At 51.3% G+C, this 21,489-nt stretch overlaps 1 protein-coding gene across 5 annotated transcripts; it reads right to left on the bottom strand.

Moving 5' to 3' along the window:
- UBXN6 (UBX domain protein 6) lies at window positions 376-21,454 on the bottom strand. 5 transcript variants are annotated; one of them, XM_003123069.4, is made up of 11 exons: window positions 21,334-21,454; window positions 13,774-14,157; window positions 10,722-10,885; window positions 10,196-10,260; window positions 8,993-9,121; window positions 3,794-3,891; window positions 3,168-3,243; window positions 2,426-2,510; window positions 1,987-2,337; window positions 1,743-1,891; window positions 376-886 (listed from the first exon to the last, which is right to left on the bottom strand). In XM_003123069.4, exons 2-11 carry the CDS (start codon window positions 14,025-14,027, stop codon window positions 761-763), a joined length of 1,497 nt encoding a protein of 498 aa, XP_003123117.4. In that variant the 5' UTR covers window positions 14,028-14,157; window positions 21,334-21,454; the 3' UTR covers window positions 376-760. The 5 variants fall into 5 exon arrangements, with proteins under 5 accessions (XP_003123117.4, XP_005661385.2, XP_020939721.1 ...); XM_005661328.3 differs by lacking the exon at window positions 21,334-21,454 and having other exon boundaries at window positions 376-1,095; window positions 13,774-13,979; XM_021084062.1 differs by lacking the exons at window positions 13,774-14,157; window positions 21,334-21,454 and adding an exon at window positions 12,966-13,543.

Raw genomic sequence — 21,489 nt, 5'->3', positions numbered from 1 at the left:
CTTCCAGTCTGCTTTCTCCCACATATAAAAACTGTGAGGACACCAGGCTCCTATCTGTGGGAAGTTTGTCCTGCTGGGCCTGTAAGGCTCTGGCTCTCACAGCCCCAGGGCCCTGGGAAGCCCTCCCTCAGCATGGTTGGCTTGTCTAACAAGCTGGGGCAAAGGTTAGGGATTCCCTGCCCAGGAAAACTCAAGAAGTGAAGAACTTACCTCAGACATGCAGGGCTCCCCCCCAGATACCTTCACGAAAGCAAGTATCCATCTGGTCCCACTTCACTGGCGGGGGGGGGAGGGGGGGCGTTGGCCCATCCCTGCTACAGGTGGCACTGCAGCTATTGACCCTACCCTGCATCCCACAGCTTAAACTCACCATTAGGAAACTAGTCAAACATCCTATTTATTCAAGTTTACAGTTTTATAGAATTATGTCCTTGACAGGCCCAGTGTCACCCTCATGCCAGCTGCAGCCACATGGGCCAAGTACATGGGGACGGGGCCGGAGCTGCAGGCCCATTCTCCTGCCCAGGGAGTGCCCACAGATGACATGCCCAGGGGTTCTGTGAAACAGGTTAGTCGTGGCTGCCCTCTCCCAGAGGCAGTCACAGCATGTGTCTGGGGCCAGCTGGCATCCTCCCCATGTCTCCAGAGGAAGCTGGGAGGCCTGGTAGTGGCAGAGGGGCCGGGACAGAGGGAATGTGGAAAAAGCAGGAGAGCATAACACAGACCCACAGGAGCTGAAGCCAGCCCTGCTTTTATTTCACTAGAGCTTCTCGATGGCCGACAGGAGCTCAGGTTTCAGGATAGATGTGTCTGGCTTGGCCCCTGCAGCCTTGATGTCCTCTAGCACAGCTGCGTCCCATGAGAAGGTCAGGAGGGCTGAGGGTACCTGCAATGGGGTGAGAAGCCTCAGCCTCACTCTGGCTCTGTCTGGGAAAACAGAGCTCCTCTCTTCATGTTCAAATCTTTGTGCTGGAGCCAGGGCCATTCTGCCCTGTGGCTACTTCCCGCTGGTAACATTGCACATGCAGTCAGTCCATTCCTTTAACACAGGCTCCTCTGACTGTGATTCAGGCTTGGGGAGGTCTCCTGGCCTGCCTGAAGCAAACTCAGTCTCAGGCAGCAATCAGGACTTCCTGTCCAGGCCTCCTTGCCGGGCTCCCTGAATCAGTGTCTCACTGCTCTCTGGCCCCTTCCTGCATCCTTCCCAGTAATTCCTTGGTTTTTTGTTTGTTTTGTTTTGTTTTGTCTCTTTAGGGTCACACCCATGACATATGGAAATTCCCAGGTTAGGGGTCGAATTGGGGCCATAGCTGCTGGCCTACACCACAGCCACAGCAACACCAGATCCGAGCTATGACTGCGACCTACACCACAGCTCATAGCAACGCCAGATCCTTAATCCACTGAGTGAAGCCAGGAAGCCAACCTGCATCCTCATGGATACTAGTCGGGTTGTTAATCCACTGAGCCACAATGGGAACCCCAATTCTTTGTATTCTGAATGCCATCTTGGTTCTGCTCCTCCGAGGACTCTAAGAGACTGATTTCCCATTTTTATAGACACAGAAAAGTTACTCAAGGTCACAGTACAAGGAAGACTTACACCCAGGGAGCCTGGCTCCAGGATGCCTTCCCCTAATGCCATCCCAAACTGAAAAGCATGCCCCTCACGAGGGTAGGGAGTATGTGCCAATTCAACAAGAACCCAGAGCCAATCTGGATCTGGGGAGCCTGCCACTCACCAGCCCACACTCATTGAAGGCCAGGTTCTCGTCCTCTGACAACTTCTGCCCTCCTGAGGCCAGCAGCTCAAAAGGTAGCCAGTCATTCTGCAAGGCCTCACGGACAAAGCCGTACAGTGCCGCCACCCGCTCCCGGGCGTAGAAGGTCCCTGGGGGGTGGGGGGGGGACAGTCAGAGTGGCGCTGAAGCCTGTAGGAACCACCCTGGACCCACCGGAGCCCCCAGGGAAGAGCCCAGCACGCACCCTGCAGCAGGCAGCCATCAGGGAAGCGCACGCGCAGCAGTGTGTACGTGTACTTGCGCATCTCCCTCTGCTCCTCCCTCTCGCGCATGGCCTTGGTCCGCAGCACGCTCAGCCGCTCCACGGCCTCAGACCGCAGCCTCTGCTCCCGCTTTATCTCTTCGGCAGTGAGGTTGAAGAAATCCATGGGCAGATCGAACTGGGAGGCCAGGGGCGAGGGCCGGAAGACCCGGCACTGACGGGCCAGTGTGGCCCGCACAGGCTCGGCGTGCAACAGCTGCTCTTTGTGCCGTTCCAGACTCTGTAGCTGGGCCAAGGCCGCCTCGCTCAGCACGTAGAACTCTTCAGGGCCCTCTGTGACATACAGGGATGTCAACTCTGAGCCAGGCCCCTCCCACCACCCTCTTTGGGCTCAGCCAAGGCTCTTCTCTATTCGTCTTACCCTGGTCAGGGACTGGAAGCAGTGCCTTCTGGAAGCCGATGGCCTCAAAAAACTCGTGGGTCCCTTCCAGGCAGTTAATGCGCTCCTGAGAGCAGAACCAGAGGTCATATGGGACCTTGGAGGCCCCCATGCACCCCACCAGCCTTGTTGCTCACCCCATCCTCCTCCCAAAGTCCCGGGTCTCAGAGCTGCTCTGTCCCCAGAGAGGATGAACCCCTGAAGCTGTCTGTGGGGCTTAGCTTACATAGGGCCTGGGACCCTGAAAGGTCAACACCAGAGCAAAGGAGGCTGAGGGGCGAGGGAATCCCCAAAAGTGAGGGAGGTGGGCTGTGTGATGCTGGGCTTCAGAGGGGGCCACCAGTAAACAGTGGAGCCCTGCCAGCTGCACAGGTACCAAAGGGCCAGGGTGGGAGGCCCTTTGATTTCTCCACAGAAACCAGAAGTCTGTCCGTGAAAAATCTCCCCAGTGCTGATGTGTTTCCAATGAATTCAAAGAAAAGCCGAAACATGCTGTGGCTGGTGGGGAGAGCAGACACTGTATGCATACTGTACACAACCTGTGCTTAGGAATCCCCCTCCCCACCTGCCAACTCCCAACTCCTGCAGGGGCCTTTCTGCAGCCTGGCTCTGGCCCCCTCTGGCTATCTGCAGGCCACCTGCTCCTACTGCTGGACTGGGTCCTGGGTGGCCTCGGGCCTGGCCATGCTAGCCACACCAGGCTAAGTCTGGTGGCAGCCCTCACCTGGAACACCTTGTTCTGCAGCTTGATCTTCCGGTATTTCTCCTCCTCCGGATGCAGGTGGATATTATCCAAGTACCTGGGGTGAACAAGGATGGCAGCTCACAGCCACGTCAGCTTGTACTACGAGTGACCCAGGAAAGCCTGCCATCATACCCTGGACACCCTCGGAGCCCAACCCCTGCTGCCCCCATCACTGGGCCTCCTCAGTCTAGGCTCTCCCACTGGGGGCACTGAGGAACCACCACGGTGGGGTGGAGCAGGCAGAGACAGAATAATGGTGCCCAGAGATAGCTCAGAGGCTCCTGGGCAACATGGACCCCTGGGCCCCTCTGGACCTGCTCAGTCAGAGGAACTGGGGGCAGGGGAAAACCCTGCCTCCTTCATGTTCTGATGCTCTGGGAGGGAAGTCAGGGTTGGGAACCCCTAAATTGGCAAAACTCTTCGTTTTAGAGATAGCTAAACTGAGGCCCAGAGAGGCCAAGCCCCCTCCCCAAGGGCTTAGGGGAGTGAAGGGTGGGGCCTGGCTGCACTCCCAGGGCCATGCTCCCTCCAGGCTCCCTCAGCAGGTTGCAATGGAGGCCTAGGAGCTGGGACCCTGGTGGGAGGGGTGGGGTCCACCCACTCACTTGGCAATGGTGTCCACGCCCAGCTTCACCCGGTCACGGTCCTTGTTGAACGTGTGGATCTTCATGATAGAAGCAGCCACTGGGTCGGTGGAAAAGTGCTGGGAGGAGGGAGGAAAGCGAGTCAGAAAGGGCCCACCGGAGTTCATGTTGTGGCTCAGCGGTAATGAATCCAACTAGTATCTATGAGGATATGGGTTTGATCCCTGGCCTCGCTCAGTGGGTTAAGGATCTGGCATTGCCGTGAGCTGTGGTGTAGGTAGAAGATGTAGCTTGGATTGGCCTTGTGTCTGTGATCTGGGCCAGTGGCTACATTTCCAATTTGACCCCTATCCTGGGAACTTTCATATGCCGTGGGTGTGGCCCTAAAAGGACAAAAAAAAAAAAAAAAAAGAAAGTGCCCATTTTGGCGCCTGGAGGCCATGCCAGCCAAGCAACTGGGTCTAGTGACACCAGTGATAACAGAACTTTCTCACAGCAGGCCCTAGCATGTGACCAAAGCAAACTCGATCGTGCAGGCCCAGCAGAACAAGGAGAAAAGCCCTTTTGAGAACTCCAGCCTGGGCCTCACCCTCCCCCCACCTCTAGGAAAGAGGGGGCATTGGCAGCCTGGGTTACGCCACCCTAGGTTGGTCTGACACACATCTTTGCTTTCTGCTCTGGAGCCCAAACCCAGCACTAAGCACCGCCAAGGGCGCTGCAGCCTCTAGATCCGGAACCTGCTGGCCACCGTGGACACACCATCCCTCCTAATCCCCCAGCCCACTGAGGGACATTCTAGGGATAGACTGAGGCAGCAGAGACAGGATGGATGCAAAAGAGGTCTGTGACCTGTGGCTGCCTGGTGCACAGCTGGGGGAGGCAAAATAGTGGAAATCTTCTAGTCCCTGTGCTTCTGGGGTTTCACCTGCTTCCCTGGGGAGGGGCAGAACTGCAGAGGTCACATGGCCCCCATTTGATCCCTCAGCCAGCCTAGCCTCCAGGCACCTCCAGGGACTCTCTCAGCATCCCAGTGGGAAAAGGCTATGAATGGATAACTAAGGCGAGGAGCATATCTGCTCACGCTCTGGATGGCCACTGCGCACAGCCACACCGTGTTGTCTCACAAGCAAGGCTGGCACCTGTATCTGACCCAAATTCATTTGTTCTGCTGTATAACAGTGGGGGGTGAACAGTTGGGTTGCCAGAGGTGATGTGGCAGAGCACCAATGACCCAATCCATGCACATCTACCTGGGCAGCCTCAGTCTGGCCCGGGAGTGCTCAGAGCTCCTGGAAGGCAGGGTGGGGCTTCTGTCCCACCCCAGCCACCTTCCCTCAACTACACAGGCTTGAGTCTTCAGCAGCCATGGGTCAGACAGCTGATCCAAAAGGCTAGCTCAGCTCTGCCAGCGCAGTCTGCAAGTTTAGTTACCAGGGTAGGACAAGAGGGCCAGGAAGGGCAGAGAAAGCAGGTCTGCAGACCAGTGTCAGTGAGATGGAGGCCTCCTTAGGACAAGCGCACCCACCCCACAGGGAAGAGCTGAAGCTCCACACACTGTTCTCAGATGTTTCCAGGCAGCCTGCAGCCTCCTTTAAATTAGGACAAACAGACAACAGACAAAGAAACAGAATGTCCAAAAAGGAGAGATTTCACAGCTGTGACCAAAAGATAGATGTTTTCAATAAATGGGGATTGGAGAAAACTGGGTAACAATCTGGGGGAAAAAACCAAAAAAACAAAAAAAACCACACTAGCTCCATGCCTCATATTCTACACAGGGATAAATTCGAGTTGGATCAAAGCTTTAAACATTAAAACAAAACAAACAACAAAAGGCAAAACAGAACAGCACTAGAAAAACCATAGGAGAATTGTTTCAATCCCCAAGTGGGGAGGACCTGTCTACGTATGCCACAAAACCCGAAATAAGACTGACACATTGAATTACATAAAGATCAAAAACTTCCACATGGCAAAGTGACCAAAAACAAGTCTAAAAGTAAACAACTGAAAAAACAGTCACAAGTCAAATCATAGGCAAAAAGCTAATTCTCCTAATATGTAAACAGTGCCGACATATCAATAAGAAAAAAAAAAAAAAACCCACTACCTAACACAAAAATTGGCAAAGAATGAACTCTTATGTGAAAACAGCTAACTGGACCCAAAAAAGGGAAAAGCAAATTAAAACTCTGCTGAGATCATATTTTTACCTAGCAATGTGGATAATAAAAAAAAGCTTGATAATCCACAGTGATACTGGGGAGACAGGAAAATGGGTACCTTCTCCCACACTGCTAGTGGGAATGTGAATCCGGACAACCCCCATGGAGGTTCATCTGCTTACAACTATCCAAAGCTTTTAAATACGTGTCCTTCCACTTCTGGAACTGACCCTAGAGCTCAAAGTGATGTACAGACAAGGTTTTCATCATATAAACCGTTCTCATTAGCAAGAGACTAGAAACTTCCTACGTGCTCATCAACATAGAGCTGGTTAAATAGGGAAGAATTTACAGTGAATCATGCAGTCACTACAGAGAAGGCGGGTCTTTCAAAGTGCTCAGAAAAAAACAGAGGGGTGATAGAGCAAATGGGGTAAAGATGTTAACAACTGGTAAGCCTGGGTAAGATTAGCAGAATGACAGAGCCATCTGGGTCCTGATCCCTGGAAGCTGGAAATATGTTACGTGGTGGGGGTGGGGGTGTGAACGTGGCAAATGGAGTTAAGGCTACTGATCAGCGACCTTAAAATAGGATTAGCCTGGATTATACAGGTGAGCCCAGTGGAATCATAAGAGCCTTTAAAAGGGGGGAGAGAAGAAAGAAGCAGAGAAAAGCAGGGAAATGGCAGCTGAGAAAGACCTGCCTTGCTGTGAAGACGGAGGAAGACATCCTGGAAGGTGGAAAAGGCCAAGGAACTGACCTCGAGCTCTCAGAAGCACACAGCCCTGGGGCCACCTCGACTGTAGACCAGCAAGACCCAAGTCCCACTTCTAACCTCCAGAACTGTAAGAGGAGAGGTGTGCTGCTGGAAGGCACCAAGTTCGTAGTAATTGTCAGAACAGTAATAGGATACTCAAACCTGGGTAAAGAATAGTCAGCTGTTCTTTTTGTTATTCTTGCAGTTTTTCTTTAGGTTTAAATTATTCCCAAATACAGAAGGATTTTTTTTTTTAAATTTTCTGTCTTTTTTTCCCCCAAGGGCCTCACCCACAACATATGGAAGTTCCCAGACTAGGGGTCGAATAGGAGCTACAGGTGTCAGCCTACACCACAGCCATAGCAACGAGGGATCTGAGCCACGTTTACCACCTACACCGCAGCTCATGGGAAGGCCAGACCCTTTAACCCACTGAGCGAAGCCAGGAATAGAACCCGTAACCTCATGGATAATAGTTGGGTTCACTACCACTAGGCCACTTCGGGAACCACCTAAAAAATTTTTATGATTTATATTTTTTCCATTATACTTGGTTTACAGTGTTCAATTTCTACTGTACAGCAAAGTGACCCAGTCACACACATACACACATTTTTTTTTTCACATTATCACGCTCCATCATAAGTGAGTGGACATACTTCCCTGTGCTATACAACAGGATCTCATTGCCTATCAACTCCAAATGCAATGGTTTGCATTTATTAACCCCAGACTCCCAGTCCATCCCACTGCCTCCCCCTCCCCTAGGTTTTTTTTTAATTATGACTTTGGCTCTCCCAGAAATGGAATCTTTTTGATTTTCATTTATTTTTTATTTAATTTTGGGCTATGCCAACGGCATGCAGAAATTCCAGGGCCAGGGATCAAAACCAAGCCATAGTTACTGTTATTGCTCAGTGGTTAACGAACCCGACTAGTGACCATGAAGTTACAGGTTCAATCCTTGGCCTGCTCAGTGGGTTAAGGCATTCCCTTGAGCCGGGGTGTAGATCACAAAGGAGGCTCGGATCTGGTGTTGCTGTGGCTGTGGCAGAGGCTGGCAGCTGCAGCTCCAAATCTACCCTGGCTTGGGAACTTCCATATGAAATGGGTGTGGCCCTAAAAAATAAAGAAAGCAAAAACAAACAAAGAACAAAAACACAAGTGTGAGGGATACAGATGCACTGGAAGTTTGCCTGTAATTGGAGCTTTTTTTTTTTTTTTTTTTGGCTTTTTAGGGCCACACCCGCAACACTAGAGGTTCCCAGGCCAGGGGTACAGTCGGAGCTGTTGCCACCGGCCTACACCACAGCCACAGCAATACCCGATCCGGGGCCACGTCTGCGACCACACCACAGCTCATGGCAATGCCGGATCCTCAACCCACTGAGTGAGGCCAGGGATCGAACCCGCAAACCCATGGTTCCCAGTCAGATTCGTTTCCACTGTGCCATGACAGGAACTCCAGAGCATCTCTGAAAAGAGACTTCAACTACTTATATCAGCTACCTCGAGGAGGGTGGCTGTGAGGTGGGTGGGAGGCAGCTTTTCCTAGCCTACCCTTCTGTATTTTGTTGGGTTTTTGTTTGTTTGTTTGTTTTTGCTTTTTAGGGCTGCACCTGTAACATATGGAGGTTCCCTGGCTAGGGGTTGAATCAGAGCTACAGCTGCTGCCCTACACCATAGCTACAGCAACACCAGATCTGAGCTGTGTCTGCCACCTATACCACAGCTCACGGCAATGCCGGATCCTTAATGCACTGAGCGAGGCCAGGGATTGAACCTCCAATCTCATGGTTCCTAGTTGGATTTGTTTCTGCTGCACAATGGGAACTCCCCTTCTGTATTTTGAAGTCTATCCCACAAGTTAGTATTCCCTCATTTTCCCTCATTATTTTATTTTATTTTATTTTATTTTATTTTTTTGGTAATGGAGCATGGCAGCTTGATGGTAGAATTTCAGTTCCCAGAACAGGGATTAAACCCAGGCCACAGTGGTACGAGTGCCAAATCCTAACCACCAGACCACCAGGGAACTTCCAGAGTATCCCCTCTTTGGAGAGGTTAAAACAGGACCACAACTGGCGTTCTCTTGTGGCACAGTGGGTTAGAGATTCAGCGTTGTCACTGTAGTGGCTTGGATCACTGCTGAGGTGTAGGTTCACTCCCTGGCCCAGGAACTTCTACATGCAGTGGGTGGATGCAGCCAAAAAAAAAAAAGAACAGGACTGCAACATAGGCAGATGGAGAAACTACAGGGGCTCTGTGCCACCTGGGCTTCTGGGGCTGGTACTCACCGAGAGAATGGCCTCTCTGATGCGGGCATCCCGCTGGTCCTTCCTCAGGATGGCCCCCGTGAGCGGGCAGATGAAGTACACTCCAGGCACCGCTAGGTGGGCTGAGCCTTCTTCTTTGGGCTCGGGCACCTGGAAGGATGGGTGAAGGTATCAGAGCCTGGACTGTAAACAGAGGCCTCATTGAGCCACCCTAGTGCCACAGGACTGAGAGTGTGGCCCTGGGAGGCAGAGATCCCTGGTCCCAGGACTGCTCCTTCACCTATCAGCCATGGGATACCTTGGACCAGTGGCCGACCCCTCTGAGCCTGTCTTCTGATCTGTTAAGATGTCCCCTAGGGACCAGCTCTGAATTATACAAGGAACAGAAAGAATGTAATAGCTCTGGACAGAGAATTAGTGCTCAATTGATGGCTCCTGCAGTTCCCATCCCCCTATCTGGTGAGGAAGGGGCTTTGGTAGGAAACGTGGGAGTCACAGTGCCCTGGACAAGTCCTGGCCTCACTCTGGGCCTCCAGTCTAGGCAATCTCCAGGGTCCCTTCCACTCTAAAACTGAGGGAGGCCTTACAGGTGGTGCTGCTCAGAACACCCTTTCTGCCAGGCTCTTTTGAGGCCCACCTCCTCCAGGAAGGCCTCCCTGATTACACCAATTTGCATGGTGCCCTCCTACCTCCAAGGAAGGCAGCAGAGGTAAGGCTAAAGGTGCCACTAAAGGTAAGGGCTTTGGACTCAGCCAGACTAGGGTTCTAGTCCTGCTGCTGGTGGCTTCGAGGTACATGACCAAGGACAACTGGCCTCACCTTTCTGAACCTCAGTTTTTTTCTTCAGAAAAGTGGGAACTACAATAGCACCTACCCTCATGGTGTTAAGGGGAGTGGGTTGGCAACAACTTAATGGAGGTGCAATCCCTCTCCCAGTGCCTGGCATCATTAGGTGCCAAGTATTCAGGTCCCGGAAGGCACCATGCTCAAGAGAGGCTACCTCCACTTTTTAAGGGGGAGTTCCCAGAGGTGACAGTAACCTCAATCCACTCCAAAATCTCTTTTGTGTCTCCCCACCCTCCCCAGCACCTGATGCGCACAGCCCAGGGCTAGGTACCAATCAGACCAACACAGGAGAGGACTCAAATGGGCCCTCTAAGGGCTCGCAGGTCTCTCACTCCCCGGGGGCATCATGTTGCCACCATGAGGCTTTGCCACTTTTACCGTGTTGGTCCCTGCGGCCTCCTGGTTCCCACTGACAGTTGCTTCAGCTCGAAGTTCCTTTCTCACTGGAGGGAGAGACAGAGATGCGTCAGTATGTGGCCCCGTGAGCCAGGCATGCCATCTCTGGCCTAGAGCCTCATGTGAGTCAAGTTCTGGTCCGTCCAGCTTGAGATCTGCCCAGCCCACCGTCTCTCCATGCCCCGCAGGCTGCACCAGACACATGCTTCTCCTCTGAGCCCCTGCTCCCATTTCCCTGCCACAGCTCCCCTGACATGCATGTCACCCAGACCACCGCAGACCCCTCTGCCTTTTCACCTGCGTTTCCCTTTGTGGACTTGCTCACAATTGTGATTTAAAAATCTCTCCCACTCCAAAGCATCAGTTACGTAGTTATTTTCATCCAGAGCCAAGCACAGGGTCTGGGACCCATGAACAGTGGAAGATCAGCCTCGAGGATGGAAGGGCAGAGGCCGGCCCTGCCTCCCCCACACACCCCAGCTGTGGCTGGAGGACAGTGGAGGCTCACCCTGGTTCCGGATAGAATCCTGGGATGTGGGGCCCCGCGCCTTGGGTTGCTTCTGCTCGAGCCGGGCCAGGGCCGCCGCGGCCGCCATCTGAGCCTCATCAGTAGGTCCCTGGCGGGGCTGCCGGAGCGCCTGCTGCTTGGGCTTTTCCTTGGGGGCCTTCTCCCTAAGGAGGAATGGAGGAGCAGTGAGGTGACATGGGACAGGCAGAGGCGCTTCTGCCCCAGCAGACAGACCCATGTCTGTTCCCCATGGGCCACCATGGCCACCAGAGGGTCCTAACACAGATGGAGGAGCCCCTAGAAGCAGATGATGGTCTGGCTCCCAGCTCTGCCCCTTCAGGCAATCTTGCACCGGCTTGGGCCTCAGAGTCATCTGTCAGGTAAGCATGCCCACCTGGGCTTGCAGGGCCATGGAGCAGGCAGGAAGGCAGCTAGAGTCCACAGGGGCTGATGCGATGCACAGACCTTGCTCCTCTTCCACTCCCTTCCCTGGGCAAGTCTCCACCCTTACTGTCTACAATGGTGAGACATTGACGCTTCATCTACTGAGCACCTATCGTGTACCAGGCAGCACGCCAAGAGCTAGCTGTTCCTCCAAGGGAGGTCCCCAGATGCCCCTTCACAAGCCCCAGAGGGGCATGGACGCTCAGGCAGTGTGCCCGGCCACAGGCAGGCTCTATGTGGAGAGTGTGACAAAGAGCTGCTTTAATCTCCCTTCCACCCCGGGGAGTAAGTAGGGCGATCACCCCATGGGATGGGCGGCTGCCTAACCCGACCAAGCATGAAAAGGACCTGGACTTGACGTTCCAGCAGAGAAGTCCTTCCTCCCACCCTGGTCTGACTCACCTACCTCACTCTCCTCCTAGCCTCAGGACGCTCTTCTAACTCCAATAGTTGGAATCACCTGTGCTCTATTTCTAGAACCTTCTCAAGAGCCAAGACTCTCAGTTCACAGGCCTCAGGCTCAGACACAAGACATGTAGCTCCACCCCCACTGCATCTTTCCATAAAAACGCCCTTTTTCCAAGACCCCTCACCCACCCCCTTCATGACTCCTCTGGGCCACCAGAGGGATCCTTCTAAAACCCAGGCCAGGGCTAGTCACTTCTCGATGCAAAGTGCTCCCACGGCACGCACGACAGATTCCTAGAGCCTCTGCGGCCTACAGGCCCTTCACAAGCTGCCCCGTTTCCTCCTTTGGTTCTGTTTACATTCCCTGCTGTTCTCTACACAGGTCCATCCTACCACAGGACCTTTGCACTTTCTGTGCCTTTTGCCTGAAGCATTCCGCTGGGATGACGCAGGGGCTGCATCAAGGGTATGTGCGTGTGCGTGTGGACAGGGGTTGATTTCCACATGCCTGACTCTCACCTCTTCCAGCTCTCAACTCAACATCACCTCCTCAGAGAGGCATTCCCAGGCCCTCTGACAGTCCCCAACATTGCTTGCTAACTCCACCCTGTATAATTTTCTTCGCAGCCTATCTTTCACCATTTCTGTATTGGTTTACTTGTCCACCTTCCCCCTCTGAGAGTGCAGGGATTTTCACCCTGTAACAGTGTGGGACACACACCCTCACACGTACCCTGAATCTCCCATCTTGCTCCAGACACCAGAAGCCTAGATTTGCACATGAAGTCCCTCCCCTCTCCTCCCAGGCCTCCAGTCTGACACAACCATCACCCACTCAGCCCCCACCTCCTTCCTGTCACGCACTGTCCCAGCTGCACCAGCCCCCCACCTCCACCCACTAGTTGTTTAACACATGAATGGACCCCCTTGTCTGCCCCACTGCTCTCCCCAGGCCCCCCTTAAGCTGCCCTCTTCTTCCCTCTAAAGCTTCCAGGAATTGCACTTCCCTCCCTTACTCATGGGTTGGGCCCTCATGGGCCTCCTTCATCCCACTCAGCGATCCCCTCCCAAGAACCTCGGGAACCCCCAATCCTCGTGACAGATGCCCTGATGTGCTTGCCACGCACTCGCCCTCCCTCACCCACCCCCAATGCCTCATGAGTCCCTCACCACCCCCTTCCTGCCAGCCTCCCTGCTTCTCCTCCAAACCCCTCCTAGCCCCCACCTCTTTACAATCCTTCCATTATTCTTCGCAGACCCCTCCCCAAGCTGACATCTTTCTCCAGTTCCTCCCAAGCCTAACCCCCCTCATGTCCCCCAGCCCCTCTGCTTGTCCCACCCACCAGTGAAGCCTCCTTCTCAGCCCACTGGCCCTCAGACTGGCATCCTCACCTGCTCTAGCTCTTCACTATCCTCTGCACAGCACTGGCCCCTTGGCCACCTCCCTACGGAGTTTCCTGTGGGTCTCCAAGCCGTTCTTCTCTCAAAGTCCTCACCAGATAAGTCTCAGAGGCCTGGAAGTGCAGGCCAACTTCCCCTCCCCTCCCAGGTCTCCCCCAGGGGATCCAGGCTGGCTCAGCCATCACTCAGGAGGCCCCAGTCTCCTTCCAGACTCCTCCGGCTCCTCACCTCCACCCACCTGCCCACTTTCTCCTTCCAGATCTTCCTCAGCACCTTCAGAACAGCCCCTCCCAATTCACCCAGACCTCCCAAGCCCCTCCCTACCCTTCCAACAATGCCTTAGGCTTCCTGGAGATCCAGATTCTCACCCCATTCTCCCTCCTGCTCCAGAACCAAAGCCCAGACCGCTACTGCCATGAACTCTAAGCCTCACGACTTTTTGCCACTCCAGTTCTACTTCTCCAGGCTCAGTCCCAAAGCTCTGGTCACCTAGATTCCCCCAAATCTTAGGCAATGCCTCTTTAGGGTCCCGTCTCCACCTCTCCGCCTCTCCCTTTACCGCCCGCGCTAACCCCCTAGGGTCTCTCCACTGACCACTAAAATGCTGCAGCCCCGCCCCCTCCCTCCTGCCCCGCCCCCGGAGGCTTCCCCTCCCCCTTACTTCCACCCTCCTCTTGACCCGCCCCCCCGAAGTCTCTCCCGCTCCTCAGACTCTCCGCCGCCCCTCACCTCTCGCCTAGTCTGCCCTACCTCCACCCATCCCGCCCCCTAGCCTCAAGGCCCAGCGCCCGTCACTAACCCGACCGACTCTGTAAGCTTCTGTCCCGGGCCCGCGCTCTTGAATTTGATGTCGGCCTTGATCTCCTGGAAGAATTTCTTCATGGTGGCGGCGGCCCGGCGGCTGGGAGCCCCGGGGGGGCGGGGGGCGCAAGGCCCAGTCAGGGAGGGGCCAGCAATAGCCAACAACCGGAAAGAAAATACGTCCCCGCCGGAAGTCCCGCCTTCGCGCGACAAACCACGTGACAATCGGACCGGCGTGCCTCTAGCTCTCATCAGCTCGCTAGCCTGGTGTGCCCGCTCTACACTCTGGCGCTGCGTCTCGGTGGTTCTCCAGGAATCTGTTGCCAGGGGCAACGAGGGCGCTTCCAGAGGGAGACGGTTTGGGCACCTTTCACCGCTTTTCCTAAAGAGTGACAGGAGAGGGAGGAACGGGCCTACTTTTTCCCTGCTCAAGAATCTTCTCTGGCTCTCCAGCGGTTACGTGATACAGTCTCAATTCAATATGGGGGCCTTTCAAGACCCCCAAAGCCCAGCCCCGTGGTCAACACCAGTAGTCCCCCCACGCACACTGTGGAAGAGAATGAAGAGGATGCACAGAGCAGGGGCTTGGGGATCCACGATGCCATGGATCCCAGAGGGGTTTGAGTTTAGGGGATTGGAGGTTATTCTCAGAGCGCTGACAGAATTTAAGGAAAAATCTAGTGCAGATCAAACTTTAACCTTCCTGAATTGTTTCCTACCTGTGAAATAGGAGTGAAGAATAGCACCGGCCTAGTAGGAGGATTGTGAGGATGAGGATGCAACTCGAGAGCCCTCAATAATGGCAGGGGTTAAAAAGATTTACTCTTTCAGTAGTTCTTGAGCGTCACCTCTGTACCAGCATTGAAAAAAACAAACCAAATTCCCTTTCGTGGAGAACTCTTTTTTTTTTTTTTTCTTTTTGATCGGGAAAAGAGGCAGGTGATTTGATTAAAACTACCCAGTTCAGTGCTATGGAGAAGAATTTTGTAGAAAATAGGATTTAGAGTGGGAGCAGTCTATAACCTCAAATAAGGGTCAGGCACAGGAAAACAGCATGTTTGAAACCGCCTGGGCAATCTGAATGGGTCTGAGCATTAAGTAATATAAAGAGATTGTTGATTTTGCTAAGAGTGGTAATGACAAGATAGTGATGTTTAAAAATAAGTTTTTAGGGAGTTCCCGTCCTGGCGCAGTGTAAACAAATCGGACTAGGAACCATGAGGTTGCCAGTTCGATCCCTGGCCTGCTCGGTGGGTTAATGATCTGGCGTTGCCATGAGCTATGGTGTAGGCTTGGATCCTGCATTGCTGCGGCTCTGGCGTAGGCCGGCGGCTACAGCTCTGATTAGATCCCTAGCCTGGGAACCTCCATATGCTGAGGATGGGGCTCTAAAAGGACAAAAGCCAAGAAAATAAAAATAAGTTTTTATGGAGTTTCTGTTGTGGCACAGCGGAAACGAATCCTACTAGTATCCATGAGGATGTCGGTTGGATCCCTGGCCTCTCTCAGTAGGTTGGGGATCCAGCGTTGTGGTGAGCTGTGGTATAGGTCCCAGACTAGGCTTGGATTCTGCTTTGCTCTGGCTGTGGTTTGGCCAGCAGTTGTAGTTCCCATTGGACCCCTAGCCCAGGAACCTCCATATGCCTCAGATGCAACCCTAAAAGAAAAAATTAAAAAAATGTTTTTAGTCATTCCCTGACAGCTCTGCAGTTCAGAGATCCAGGATTGTCACTGCTGTGGCTCTAGTTACTGCTGGGCATAGGTTTGATCCCTGGCCTGAGAGTTTCTGTATGCCATGGGTACAGCCCCAAAAATAATAGTTTTTACCAGTTAGAGATACTTTGAGGTATTTGTGTATGAAATGACATCTCAGGTATAATTTTTAATTTTTTATTGAAGAACAATTTATTTATAATGTGCCACTTTCTGCTGTACAGCAAAGTGACCCAGTCATATATATAGATATAGATTCCCTTTTTTTTTTCTTTTTGTCTTTTCAGGCCCCACCCGTAACATATGGAGGTTCCCAGGCTAGGGGTACAATGGGAACTATAACTGCTGGCCAAACCACAGCCAGAGCAATGCAGAATCCAAGCCAAGTCTGTGACCTATACCACAGCCTACCACAATGCTGGATCCCCAACCCACTGAGTGAGGCCAGGGATCCAACTGACATCCTCATGGATACTAGTAGGATTCATTTCCGCTGCGCCACGACAGAAACTCCCTAAAAACTTATTTTTATTTATGTATTTTTCTTGGCTTTTGTCCTTTTAGGGCCCCATCCTTGGCACATGGAGTTTCCCAGGATAGGGGTCTAATCAGAGCTGTAGCTGCCAGCCTATACCACAGCTACATCAACGTGGGATCCAAGCCTCGTATATGACCTATACCATAGCTCACGGCAATGCCGGATCCTTAACCCACCAAGCAAGGCAAGGGATCGAACCTGCATCCTCATGGATGCTAGTCAGATTTGTTTCTGCTGAGCCACAACAGGACCTCCATACCTGCCTCTTTACGGATGCTATATCAGATCCTTAACTCACTGAGCCACAATGGAAACTCCTGTTTTTTGTTTTTAGCAAGTAAATTCTGGGGTAATTTGTTGGGCAGCAATAGATAAGTAATGGAAGAACATACTGTATTCATAGCGCTAACCTTTTCAACTTTTCTAAATGTTTGAAATATTGAAAATAACAATTTATCACTGTGAAATAAAGGATTATATCCCTTATAGTCTCAAATGAAGATAAAGAGACTGGCCCCAAATCACATAGCCAGACAATGATAAATTCTAATCTTCTTTCTCCAGGAAGCCCTCCTTTAGTACCTTTCTTAAGCTAGATGTAGTCTACTCTGAGCTCCCAAGGCACCTCTCTCTTATAATAATCACTGGTGATATTTGGTGAGTGCTGTTTATATGCCTATATTTGTGTCATCTTCATAGACTTAATAGCAGCTCGGTTGATAAACACTGCTGATTCTCCAGTGTTGCAGATGAGTAAACTAAGACCTAGAGAAATCAAATCACTTGCTCAAGGTTGTTGAGTTTTTACATAGCTTTTGATTTTTGCATTCAAAGATATTCCAAAGTTCGAGTTCCCATCGTGGCTCAGCAGAAATAAATCTGATTAGTATCCATGATGATGCAGGTTCAATTCCTGGCCCGGTGCAGTGGGTTAAGGATCCAGCGTTGCCATAAGCTGTGATGTAGGCCTTAGACACAGCTTGGATCCTGCATTGCTGTAGCTGTGGTGTAGGCCAGCAGCTGTAGCTCCAATTCAACCCCTAGCCTGGTAACCACCATATTCCATGGGTGTGGCCCTAAAAAGACAAACAAACAATAACAACAAAAAAGATACCCTAAAGTTGCAAAAACTTTCTCTTATGTTTTCTTTTCTTTTTCCTTTTGGTCACACCTGTGGTATATGAAAGTTCCCCAGCCAGGGATCTAATGCAATCAGAGTCACAGCTATAACCTACACCACAACTGTGGAAATGCCAGATCCTTAACCCATTGCACCGGGCCAGGGACTGGACCAGTACTTCAGCAGTGACCCAAGTGGCTGCAGAGACAACACCAGGTGGTTTAGTTGTTGTACCATAATGGGAACTCCTTTCCTATATTTTCTTCAAAAAGTTTTGTAGTTTAACTTTTACATTGAGGTATATGATTAATTAAGATTTCTTTTTTTGGCCACGCCCATAGCATGGGGAAGTTCTAGGGCCAGGGATCAAACTGGCACCACAGCAGCAACCAAAGCCGCTGAAGTGACAATGCTGGATCCCTAACCTACTGATCCACAGGGGGACTCCAAGGTAAGCACATTTTAAAAATAAGTTGCTGGGAGTTCCCATCGTGGCTTGGCGGTCCCAACTAACATCCATGAGGACATGGGTTCAATCCCTGGATTTGCTCAGTTGGTTAAGGATCATTTCCGCTGAGCCACGATGGAATTCCTGTGGGGTCCATACTTTTAATCTCTGCAGTCAGCAGAATAGTGCACCTTAAAGATGACCACGTTCTGGAGTCCCCGTCGTGGCACAGTGGTTAACGAATCCGACTAGGTACCATGAGGTTGCAGGTTCAATCCCTGGCCTTGCTCATTGGGTTAAGGATCCGGCATTGCCATGAGCTGTGGTATAGGTCCCAGACACGGCTCAGATCCCACATTGCTGTGACTTTGGCATAGGCTGGCAGTAACAGCTCTGATTAGACCCCTAGCCTGGGAACCTCCATATGCCGCAGGAGCAGCCCTAGAAAAGGCAAAAAGAAAAAAAAAAAAAAAAGAAAATCATAGGATTGAAAGCTGATGGCCCAGGCAATAACTGGAGATCAAGCCTGCAGCACACAGTAGGTACTTAGGTTACCTGCTGATTAGTAGGGGATGTTTCTTTTTTTGCTTTTTAGGGCAGAACCCACAGCATATGGAGGTTCCCAGGCTAGGGGTTGAATGGGAGCTACAGGTGCCGGCCTACACTACAGCCACAGCAACACTGGATCCTTAACCCACTGAGTGAGGCCAGGGATCAAACCCGCAACCTCATGGTTACTAGTCTGATTCTTTTCTGCTGCACCACAACGGGAACTCCTGGTAGGGGATGTTTCATGCAGTTCTAGGTGGAGAATGAGATAGCAACTTCCCTAGTTTGTTACCTACTCTGGTCAAGTAGTAGGTCCTATCACAAGGAGGGGACAGGAAGCAATGTCATCTCCCTAGGTAATGACTAATGGCTCAACTATTGGCTTCACTGGCCTCTGATTTGGTGGGAATGTGTGGATCCTCTCCTCTTCCTGCCCAGCCTGCCACTTTGGGGACCCTCCTGTCCCACTTGGTGAATTCTGTCCTCTGGCTTCCAAAAGAACTTGATCTTTGTTCAGCTGCTCAACATGGAGCAGCCAGGTTTTCTGCACTGGTTCAGGTCTGGGGGAAAAGAAGTTTGTGCTGAATCAGGAGGGCCCTGGAGATGGGGACCTGCAGAAATGGTTGTTGTTTTTTTTTTTTTTCCCTGTGCCTACAGAATGGGGAGATTCCTGGGGCAGGGATGGAACCTGCACCTCAGCAGTGACCCAACCCATTGCAATGACAATGATGGATCCTTAGCCTGATGTGCCAAAAGAGAATTCCTAGAAGTGGCATTCTTGCCCTCAGACTGACTGAACGTATGACCTCAGGCAAGCAGGTCCCTCTTTGGGCCTCAGGGTCCCCATTTGTACTCTGGCCTAGTCTAGACTCCTCTGCACCAACTTCCTTGATTATGGTGCAACTTCTACCCCAATGTGAGGGAGACCAGTTATTAGTAAAGAAAAATACGGGGAGTTCTCACTGTGGCGTAATGGGATCAGTGGCATCTTGGGAGCACTGGGACAAAAGTTCCATCCCCAGGTTGTCAGAGTGGGTTAAAGTGGCTTGGGTCCTGACTGTGGCTTGGATCTGATCTCTGGCTGGGGAACTCCATATGTCTCTGGGTAGCCAAAAAAAAAAAAAAAAACCCAAAAATGGAATGCCCAGTTAGATCCAAATTTTAGATCCAAATACTTTACTGTTTATATATATGACTTATTGTTTAATTTACTGTTTGTATATATAATTAAAATTGACAATCTTAATTTTTTTTTCCATTTTGGGGCCACACCCTCAGCATATATGGGGGTTCCCAGGCTAGGGGTCCAATCAGGGCAATGGCTGCTGCCCTACGCGACAGCCATAGCAATACTGGATTGTTAACTCACTGAGCGAGGCCAGGGATCGAACCCGCACCTCATAGTTCCTAGTCGGATTTATTTCCGCTGCACCATGACGGGAACTCTGGTTCTATAAGTTTTGTTTTTTTGTTTTTGTTTTTTGTCTTTTTTGTTGTTGTTGTTGTTGTTGTTGTTGCTATTTCTTGGGCCGCTCCCATGGCATATGGAGGTTCCCAGGCTAGGGGTCCAATTGGAGCTGTAGCCACCGGCCTACGCCAGAGCCACAGCAACATGGGATCCGAGCCGCGTCTGCAACCTACACCACAGCTCACGGCAACGCCGGATCGTTAACCCACTGAGCAAAGGGCAGGGACCGAACCCGTAACCTCATGGTTCCTAGTCGGATTCGTTAACCACTGCACCATGACGGGAACTCCCCTGGTTCTATAAGTTTTGATATCGATGTTTGCTTTTATTTCTCTTGGATAGACACCTGGTTGGAATTACTGGCTCATATGGTAAGTGTCGGTTTAACTTTGGAAAAAAGAAAGAAAACTCGTCTTTTTGAGATAGATTTCACATGCTTAGGGATGTTTCTTGAAACTAAAGTATTATATCTGTACCCTGGGATCAAATCCCTCCATTTTTTTCATAAAGTTTTTTTGTTTGTTTGTTTGTTTGTTTTTTGTCTTGAGGGCTGCAACCAAGGCATATGAAGCTCCCAGGCTAGGGGTAGAATCGGAGCTATAGCTGCCAGCCTACGTCAGAGCCATAGCAACACCAGATCCAAGTCGCGTCTGAGACCTACACCACAGCTCATGGCAACGCTGGATCCTTAACCCACTGAGCGAGGCCAGGGATCAAACCCACAACCTCAAGGTTCCTAGTCGGGTTGGTTTCTGCTGCGCCTCCAAGGGAACAAATAAAGTTAAAATAAAACCCAAACAGGCCATCGATATTCACAAGGCATACAATAGGATCCTTCTGCCCCAAATGCCCTTCCAGCACCCACTGGTCTAATCATCTTTGACCTCTGGTTAAACTATTTCTTCAGGAGTTCTCGTCGTGGCGCAGTGGTTAACGAATCCGACTAGGAACCATGAGGTTGCAGGTTCGGTCCCTGCCCTTGCTCAGTGGGTTAACGATCCGGCGTTGCCGTGAGCTGTGGTGTAGGTTGCAGATGCGGCTCGGATCCCGCGTTGCTGTGGCTCTAGCGTAGGCCAGTGGCTACAGCTCCGATTGGACCCCTAGCCTGGGAACCTCCATATGCCGCAGGAACGGCCCAAGAAATAGCAAAAAGACAAAAAAACAAAACAAAAAAAACCTATTTCTTCAGAGAAAAACCTATTGGTTCCCCAGGATAGGGAAAGTTTCCGCCATTACTCAGCTCTTTCTCAAGAACTCTATTTTACTTTTGAGTTATTTAGAAAGAAATGAACATTTCCTTGCCCTGCTAGACACTGAATTCTCAAAAGCAGGGTTAATAGCACTTAGTGCTTCAAGTACTTCCTACTGCCAGGCACAGTTTCCGGAGCCTTAGGGGTGGTGATGTCATTTAATCTTCACATAGGATCCCTACCATTATGAATCCCATTTTACAGATGGGGATACTGAAGCAGAGATTATAGTAATTTACAGTAACTTATCCATGGCAGTGCTCAATACATTTTTCTCCACTGAATTACTATGTATATTGCATATTTTGTGGCTCTGGCACATGGCGCTCAATAAACTTGTCCTGAGTGAAGAAATAAGTGTTTCGTGCCCTTTTTTTTGGCTATTTTTCCTCAGAACCCCCCATACCTCCCGCCTCTACCCAAGCCCCACCCTCTCAAGCCTGCAACGGCGCGTCCCTATTTTGAGTTGAACCTTGTCTCACGATATCCAATGGTGGACAGGTGCTTCAGCTCCTCCTCCTGTGATAGCCAATGCCCACTCTCTACCTTGAGCCGCTTCTCTCGTGGTATCCAATGGCCTGCAGATCTATATTAAGCCCCTCCTCAGGGTACCGGGAGGCTACCAATG

This window comes from Sus scrofa, chromosome 2, assembly GCF_000003025.6.
Source record: "Sus scrofa isolate TJ Tabasco breed Duroc chromosome 2, Sscrofa11.1, whole genome shotgun sequence".
Taxonomy (NCBI): Eukaryota; Metazoa; Chordata; class Mammalia; order Artiodactyla; family Suidae; genus Sus; species Sus scrofa.
This window is presented reverse-complemented; position numbering and strand designations above follow the sequence as displayed.

Coding starts and splice junctions, on each gene's coding strand:
- UBXN6 (XM_003123069.4), bottom strand. CDS start 14,027: ATGAGAGCTAGAGGCACGCCGGTCCGATTGTCACGTGGTTTGTCGCGC. Junction 9,122..10,195: donor AGGCCGCAGGGACCAACACG/GTAAAAGTGGCA, acceptor CCATCCTTCCAG/GTGCCCGAGCCCAAAGAAGA. Junction 3,244..3,793: donor GGCGTGGACACCATTGCCAA/GTGAGTGGGTGG, acceptor TGTTCACCCCAG/GTACTTGGATAATATCCACC.